The sequence below is a fragment of the Nannospalax galili genome, unplaced genomic scaffold (genome assembly GCF_000622305.1).
Source record: "Nannospalax galili isolate Female #2095 unplaced genomic scaffold, S.galili_v1.0 scaffold610, whole genome shotgun sequence".
Classification (NCBI taxonomy): Eukaryota; Metazoa; Chordata; class Mammalia; order Rodentia; family Spalacidae; genus Nannospalax; species Nannospalax galili.
In genome coordinates, this window is record NW_008329141.1 from 57,282 (window position 1) to 66,513 (window position 9,232).

The following is a 9,232-nucleotide window of genomic DNA, read 5'->3' on the forward strand; positions in this document are numbered from 1 at the left end:
GGAGGAAGGAAGGAAGGAAGGAAGGAAGGAAGGAAGGAAGGAAGGAAGGAAGGAAGGAAGCAGAAGAGAATAACTGGGTGTAAAACTTATCCTTGCCTGATGTGGTGACAGAGGCCTGTAATCCCATCACTCATTTGCAGCCAGTCTGGTGGTCTACAGTGAACTCCAGTTCCAGGTCAGCCAGGGTTACATAGTGAGACTTTACCAAAAAACAAAAAGTAATGAACAAGCAAACAAACATTGTATCCTTTTCCTCTGGGTCTAAGAACAAGTAGGACTTGAAGTCAAGAACAGGGATACAGTGGCTAGAGAAATGGCTCAGTGGTTAGAAGCACTGGTTGCTCTTGCAGAGAACCAGGGTTCAATTCCCAGTACCCACATGACAGCTAACAACTGTAACTCCAGTTTAAGTGCACTGTGGTTAACTCTGTACATTTAGGATTTGGAAACACTGACAACTTTCTGGTTTTTGTCTTTAGTAAATGAAGGAATTGCTTTTTAGCCCTATTTTTTCAGAATTAAACTACCTAAAGGAAATGGTGGAAACTGTTTTGAAAAATAAAAATCAATTTCTTTATATTCTTCAGTAAATATTAGTGGTGCTGGAACATATAAATCAATAATACTAATGTAACAATCGTTTTAATTCATGAAATGTCCAAAGTAAATTATTTCGACTACAACATTTGCTTCCAAATTTTAGCAAAGATGACACTTTTCATTCGTATGTATCTTCTAGAGTTGTTTTTCCCTGCTATTGAAGTAAATTTGGAGAAAGAAGTACAATTTGTCAGAGCTGCTTTATGTAAAAGAATCACCTCTAAAACAGTATTTCTATCTTTAATCAGATTGTTATCTCAAATGTTGCATCAGAGATGAGTACCAGTAGTCACTGGAAGAAATCTCATCTGTTCTCACTGGCTTCTTTTTTAGTCTGTGACCTTGCATACAGATGTGGGAGATATCAAAATAGAAGTCTTCTGCGAGAGGACACCCAAAACATGTGAGGTATCATTATTTATCTATTAAAAAATCAACTAATATAACAGGATAACCCCTCTAAATTTGAATCATGTAATTTTTTTTTTTTTTAATGTGTATGTGTGTATTGCCTGCACGTAGGTAAGTACACCCATGTCATGCAATGCCCACGGAGGTCAGAAGTCAGAAGAAGTTGTCAGATCCCCTGGGACTGGAGTTATGGACAGTCGTTAGCTGCCATGTGGGTGCTGGGATTCGAACCCAGGTCTTCTGCAAGAACAACCAGTGTTCTTAACCGCTGAGCCATCTCTCCAGCCCAAATCATGTAATTTAAGAAATGATAACAAACCTTTTGTGACGCCATTGTCAGGAAAAGCTCATCATAATTTCAGGTCTAATTTCCACATTTCCTGCTGTCAGAAGTAAATCAAAGAGAAAATGCTTGGGACTAGGGAGCTAACTCACAGAGTAAGAGCACTTGCAAACAGGACACGCTGAGATCAGATCCCCAGACCCCACAGTAAAAGCCAGGTTTGGTCACATTTCTCTCTAAGTGTTACAGTCTGTGATCCATAAATGCCCCAACCAGATAAACAGACAGGTGAATCTAGAGAAAGAAAGACTTATTACGGCCCAACTACACTCTTTCCTAGAGGGTCCACATGCAGCCCCAAGCCTAAGCACTCTGGCTCTTTTATATTGCTTATGTTGCTAAGCAAGCAGACAGAATACAGAAGCCAATCATTGAGCATTAAGCTTGAGCAAACATTATCAAAGAAAAGCATAAGAAAATACAATTTTCCACCGAAACCATAGTACACCCGCATGGAACTAGCTTCTTCCTCGTTCATAAACAGACATTATCAATCTTACTGTTATTCTACATTAGTCATGGTACATTGCCTTTACTGGTCACAAAGTTCCCTCTAGGGGGGGTTTGTTTTATAGCAGTTGTATCCTAGGAACCTGATCTTTTAAAGTTTCCTTAAGTCTTCCAACCTGCTGTGGGGTACTTCTTGTACAGAGAAACTATAACCAGGAGTGAAAAGTTTAAGTTCCCAAGCTTACAGGTGGAGAGTCCCCTTAATAATTTCTATTCTATTAAGCAACAGTTACTATTTTGCAAGAGCAAGCCAAGCATAACCTACAGAAGCCGTAAATCTGCAGCTAGCAGGAACACTCTAGGATGCTCTGACCTGTTTCCAAGACAACCAGGGTCCAGCTGGCATGTGTTCCCATACCCTGGGCCAACTGCCTGATAATTTCAGAAACTAAAGTCAGCCTAAACTTTAACATGATCAAGAAGGTGCCCTATTACACTAAGCCCAGTGCTGGGGGAGAGCATATACAGGAGAATTTCTGGGGCTTCCTGGCCACCAACCCAGCTTCAGGTTTGGTGAGAGGACCCCCCCCCACCTCAAAGGAAAAGGGCAAGTGACAAATTAGGATATTCAGTGACCTCTAACTTCTTCATGCAGAGACCCTGGAACTGGAGTTACAGACAGTTGTTAGCTGCCATGTGGTTGCTGGGAACTGAACTTGGGTCCTCTGTAAGACCAGCCAGTACTCTAGCCATTGAGCCATCTCTCCAACCAAATTTTTTTCAAAAAATTTTTTTAATTATATTTTTTTATTTTATGTGTATGCGTGTATTGCCTGCATGTAGGTGAGTGCACCCATGTTGTGCAGTGCCCACGGAGGACAGAAGAGGCTGTCGGATCCCCTGGAACTGGAGTTACAGTTGTTAGCTGCCATATGGGTGCTGGGATTTGAACCTGGGTCTTCTGCAAGAACAACCAGTGTTCTTAACTGCTGAGCCATCTCTCCGAACCTACCCCGTCCCTTTTTTTTTTTTTAAATAAGAGAAGGTGCATAGTTTTTTTATAATTCTGAAGTATCCAATATCCTTATTCTTTGACTCATATTTTCAGGAAATGTAATCATTAATATAAGAGCTAAGTGTAGTGGGGCACACCTTTAATCCCAGCATTCAGGAGGTAGAAGCAAATGGATCTCTGAGTTCAAGGTCAGCCTCTACATAGAGTTCTAGACCAGCCAGAGCTCTATAAGAAGACCTTGGGGAGACAGAGAAAGAAGAGAGAGAGAAATTCCAAAAGAGGATAATGCCTTGAAGGAAATAAATATAAAAACACTAACAGGAAAGGAGTTACTCAAGGAAGTGAGGACAGGTCCTATTTAAAAAAGTAATACTTGAGAATAAGAAGCTAATGCCTAAAGTTATAGTTCAATAAGCTACTAGTGTTTTCAGTAGGTACCATTGGTTCTTTATCTGAAGTATGTTTCTGTGGAACCGTTTGTCAATCATTTTTATTTTCTTCAGAATTTCTTGGCTCTTTGTGCCAGTAATTACTACAATGGCTGTATATTTCATAGGAATATCAAGGGCTTCATGGTTCAAACAGGAGATCCAACAGGTAAGTTTTTCCACTAACTGAAATTAGAAAAGTTGAGTGATTGTATAAAAAGAGGGTAAAATAAAGCCAGGCGTGGTGGCGCATGCCTTTAATCCCAGCACTTGGGAGGCAGAGGCAGGCGGATCTCTGTGAGTTCAAAGCCGGCCTGGTTTACATAGTGAATTCCAGGACAGCTGGGGCTACAGGGAGACCCTGTCTCAAAAAGACCAAAAAAAAAGAGGGTAAAATAATTCAAAAATAAAACATGTATAGTTTTTGGGGCTTTTTTTGTTTGTTTGTTTGTTTGTTTTGGTCTCTTTTGAGACAGGTCTTCCTGTAGCCTCAGCTGGTGCCTAGGACTCACTGTGTAGACCAGGCTGGCCTTGAACTCATAGAGATCTGCCTGCTTCTGCCTCCCAAGTGCTGGGACTAAAGGCATGCGCCACTACACCCAGCTATGTATAGTTTTTATAACAGGGCTACCTTAAAAGTAGCAAGAAAGTTTAGGGCCTTTTGGGGATTTTTTTTGAAACAGCATCTCACCATGTAGCCCAGATTTGCCTTGAACATACGGTCCTGCCACCATCTCATGAGTACTGGGATTACAAATATGTACCATAATATTTATTATGAAGTTTATGCTTTTTGTAGCCCAATCAGTAGCAAGAAATTTTTAGAAAGAAGTTATTTGCACCTGGCCATAAAATATGAGCAGTATTACTAAGGAGAGTTTTCTCTTTGTTGTGAGGATATATTATTTTTCTGGTCTGTACAGTTAATTTGGTCCCCAAGATTGCTAGAAGACATATGATGTGCAGACCTTTAATCGCAGGTCCTTGGAAGGCTAAGGCAGGATTACAAGTTCAAGGTCAGCCTGGACAATTTAGGGAAATCCTTCCTCAAAATGTTAAAAAAACATAAAAGGTAAGGATGCTAGAGATACATAACTCAGTGGTAGAGCACTTGTGTCCAAACCTCAGTAATAAATTTGATATACACACATACGTATTTGGATTTAAAGAGTTCTGCTAGGGCTGGAGGTGCAGCTCTGTGGTAAGGCATTTGCCTAGCATGTGCAGTGCTATAGGTTTGATCTCCACCATATATAAATAAATACCTACATCCATACTATGGTATAAGCAGCAATGACATTTTAGACATTTTATTCATTTAATTGGACAATTCTTTTCATATGCTTGTCTCATATACAGGTACTGGAAGAGGAGGTAACAGTATCTGGGGCAAGAAGTTTGAGGATGAATACAGTGAATATCTAAAGGTATATCCCTGTGCTCCAGAATTTTATTTCCTTATGTTTGATTACACTTGGAAATTTTGATCTATATATTGTTGTAACACATTAACGTTATGAGATTAGTAGACTTTGTAGTGTGTACTGAATAAGTGATATCAGAGTGAAGACCTAAGTGGCAGTTCTAGTTTCACATAGGACCTGGAGTCTCATCGTCATCTGTATTGTTAGACTAAAAGAGTTTGTCAAGTCCAACCTGAAGTATTTAATAGTTAATGTCCCAGCATTCACATGGTGGCTAACAACTGTTTGTAACTCCAGTTCCAGGGGCTCCAACACCCTCTTCTGACCTCTGTGGGCACTGCGTGCATGTGATACTCACACATACATGCAGGCAAAACACTTATACACACAAAATTTTTAAGAATTCAGTTATTAAAGCTGGGCATGGTGGCACACACCTTTAGTCCCAGCACTCGGGAGGCAGAGGCAGGCAGATCTCTGTGTTCAAGTACAGCCTGGTCTAGTGAGTTCCAGGCCAGCGGGGGCTACAGGGAAACCCTGTCTCAAAAAGACCAAAAAAAAAAAAAAATTTTAGTTATTAAAGCAGGACATGGTGACACATGCTTATAATCCCAGCACTCAAAAGGCTGAGACAAGAGGATTCCAAGTTTGAGCCGTGCTGGACTATTTAGCAAAACTTTGACTCAGTAAACTCCAGTAAATGAACTCACACTAAGGGACATTAGGGTACACAAACTTGACTTTGTAGTTCATAACATATATGACAGAATCCATGGAATCCAGTGGTGGGACTATAGGTGAGTGCAGATAGGGGAGGGTGGTCTAGATATGATTAATGTATGAAATGCACAAAAATTCAAAAAATATATACATTAAGGGGAAAAAAGAATAAAATGTTATTTTCAAAAAAATAGTCTTTTTTTTTTTTAAATAAAAAATCTAGTGCCAGGGACTGGAGAGATGGCTCAGTGGTTAAGGACACTGGCTGCTCTTCCAGAGGACCTGGGTTCAGTTCCTAGGACCCATGTAAGGCAGCTCACAACCATCTATAACTCCAGGTACAAGGGATCTGACACCCTCTTCTGGCCTCTGTGGGTGCCTACAGACACAGGAGTACACATGATTAAGAATAATAAAAATAGGGCTGGAGAGACGGCTCAGTGGTTAAGAACACTGGCTGTTCTTGCAGAAGACCTGGGTTTGAATCCCAGCACCCACAGGGCAGCTAACAACTGTCCGTACCTCCAGTTCCAGGGGATCAGACACCCTCTTCTGACCTCCACAGGCACTGCACGACATGGGTGCACTTACACACATGCAGACAATATTGGAAATAAAATTTTTGCCTAATTCATTAAAAAAATCTATGGACACCTAATTTTTCACAAAGGTGTCAAAAACATGCAGCAGAAAAAAAGACAGCCCAAGGGGGCTAGAGAGATGGCTCAGCTGTTAAGAATACTGGTTGTTCTTGCAGATGACCCAGGTTCAAATCCCAGCACCCATGTGGCAGCTAACAGCTGTCTGTAACTCCAGTTCCAAAGGACACAGCCTCTTCTGTCCTCCATGGGCATTGCATGACATGGGCGCGCTTACCTACATGCAGGCAATACATGCATACATATAAAATTAAAAAAATAAAATATTTTAAAATAATAATAATAAACCTTAGATAAATAAATAGAAATAAAATAATGCCAGTTGTGGTGCATGCTGGTAGGGAAATGCTGAAGATGAGGCAGGCGAATCACTAATTTGAGATCAGCCTAAGCTATACCTTTTCCTTAAGCTGGGGATGTGGCTCAGTTCGTAGAGTGCACTAGAATGCAAGAAAGCCTCGGTTCAACCCTTAGAGCCACATAAACAGTGCATGGTGGTGCACACCTGTAATCTCAGCATTTGGAAGGTAGAGGCAAGAGGATCAGAAATCTGTCATTCTTAGCTACATAGTGAATTTGAGGCTTGCCTGCTGTCTCAAAACATAAACAAAAAGTTATTGTACACACCAAAGTTGAGGCTGGGTATTAAAGGTTCACTTAACTATGTACTTGAGAGAAACTCTTACATACACATGTATACCAAGAGACATGTCAGGAGTGATATAATGTACTGTTTGTAGTAGGAAAGGTCCTGAAATACCCCAGATATCCATTATTTGTAGATTGAATACATTTTAGCATATTCAGTAGTGAAAAAGCATACTGTAGTTTTTGCACTATGTAGCCCAGGCTGGTCTCAAACTCAAAATCCTCCTATCTCAGCTTCTCATGTACTAAGATGCTAGTCATATGCCACCACACCTGGGTAGTAGTCATCTTTTACAGAGATAATAAAGCATCAATATTGTGACTTGGCTGCACCTCTCTAGCTTGTCTAACTAGTGTCACCTGATGAGCAACTAATACTAGAGTAATCAGTGGAGGTTGCTGAAGTATATTTGTTGTTGTTAATTTGAGTATGTCCCTGTAGCACAGCTCAGTCGTATCTTCATTTATTTCAGTAAGGTATTTTTAATTATCATATAGCATGCCTTTAGCATGCCTTGAGAACAAATAGTATTGATAATACCTTTCTTAGATCATCCAGCTCTAGGGTAATAAATTGACTGCCCATGAGAGGAAGACTCACAGATGCATTCCTTAGGCAAGAGATCACTATTGGCTTTGCCACACCCCAACTCTGCCCAGTGTTTATATTCTTCCCAGTTGTCAGTTTGCTATCTGCTTGACCCTTGTGAGCACCTGAATAGACCCTTGAACTAGTCCACCCTCCCTTGTTTTACAGATAAAGAAACTAGCAAGAGCCCACTATGTGAGAAGAGATTATGGGGATTTTGGTTTTGTTGCCTGATCGTTTCATCCCATCACACTATTCATTAATATAAATGTAAGGATCATTTCTGTTATACATTGGAAGCATTAAAAGTGTTTGTGGATGTACTTCTGCAAAATGAAAATGAAATTAATTGGAGGATATGATGATTATATAAGCAGTTTTTTTCAGGCATAGACATAATACACAATGTGGACATTTGGATTAATCCTAGTAGAAGCTAGCTAAATGATTTCTTAGTCCCCTAAATATTGGGAAGGTAACGAGTACATGTATTATTTCAATCCTATATTTGGAATATACCGTTAAAAACAGTTACATCAAAGCTGGGCATGATGGTGCATGCCTTTAATCCCAGCACTGGGGAGGCAGAGGCAGGTAGATCTCTCGAGTTTGAGGTCAGCCTGGTCTACATAATAAGTTCCAGGCCAGCTGGAGCTACAGGGAAACCCTGTCTCAAAAAGACAAAAACAAAACAAAAAGTCACATTAATGCTTTGGTGTGTCTTTTTCAGCACAGTGTTAGAGGTGTTGTATCTATGGCAAATAATGGCCCGAATACGAATGGATCTCAGTTCTTCATCACTTATGGCAAGCAGCCACATTTGGACATGAAATACACAGTATTTGGAAAGTGAGTATTCTAGTTGCGCCTTTCTTTGGCACATAGGTGTACATGGCTGTGATGGTAACATAACTAATATTGGAAAGAGCAGTCAGAGAGCTAAATGTTCCTGAACGTTAGGCCCACCACTTAACAACTCTCCGACCCTGAGGAAGTTATAACCTCTCTGAGCCTCATTTTCTTTATTTTGTGTAAGAAGTCCCAAAGAATTTTTTGAGGATTAAGATGCAAATTAAGTGATATCTGTTTTTAATAAGAGCATTTAGTGGCAACTAACAAGCCTGAAAATAATGGCTTAAAAAAGGTGAACAGCATGATGGCTCCATTATATCACCCGTGTTCCAGGTGCCTCTTGCTTTTCAGCCATCATTAGCTCTCATCTTCAAGACAGTTATCATAAAGGTAGCACAGCTCCAGGCAGAACTTGTGTCTAGGCAAAAAGGGGGAGAACGAACTAAAGGTTTTTGCTTGCTGAGAACTTTTTAAAGAACTTTACATTGGGGTGGTGAGATGGCTCACCAGGTAAAGCACTTGCTGCACAAGCCTGATAACCTGAGTTTGATCCTGGAATCCTCCTCAAAGTAGAAGGAGAGAACCTATTCCATAAAAGTTGTCCTTCCAGGGCTGGAGAGATGGCTCAGCGGTTAAGAACAGACTGTTCTTGCAGAAGACCCGGGTTCGATTCCCAGCACCCACATGGCAGCTAACAACTGTCTGTAACTCTAGTTCCAGGAGATCCGAAAGCCTCTTCTGTCCTCTGCGGGCATTGCACGACACAGGTGCACTTACCTAAGGAGAGAACCTATTCCATAAAAGTTGTCCTTCCAGGGCTGGAGAGATGGCTCAGCGGTTAAGAACAGACTGTTCTTGCAGAAGACCCGGGTTCGATTCCCAGCACCCACATGGCAGCTAACAACTGTCTGTAACTCTAGTTCCAGGAGATCCGAAAGCCTCTTCTGTCCTCTGCGGGCATTGCACGACACAGGTGCACTTACCTATATGCAGGCACTACATTCATACACATAAAATAGTATATTATTTTTTGGGAAAAAAAAAAAAGTTGTCCTTCCAAAACAGAAAAGCCAGGCCTGGTGGAACAGGGCCT

At 40.8% G+C, this 9,232-nt stretch overlaps 1 protein-coding gene across 5 annotated transcripts in view; it reads left to right on the plus strand.

The window, feature by feature from the left end:
- Positions 1-9,232, plus strand: part of Ppil3 (peptidylprolyl isomerase like 3) — a 13,593-nt gene that overhangs the window by 1,039 nt on the left and 3,322 nt on the right. For all 5 annotated transcript variants that reach the window (XM_029563540.1, XM_008833179.3, XM_008833186.3 and 2 more), the window contains exons 3-6: positions 934-1,008; positions 3,323-3,416; positions 4,607-4,674; positions 8,018-8,136. In XM_029563540.1, the coding sequence (XP_029419400.1) occupies positions 934-1,008; positions 3,323-3,416; positions 4,607-4,674; positions 8,018-8,136 (356 nt within the window). The remainder of the gene's footprint in view (positions 1-933; positions 1,009-3,322; positions 3,417-4,606; positions 4,675-8,017; positions 8,137-9,232) is intronic.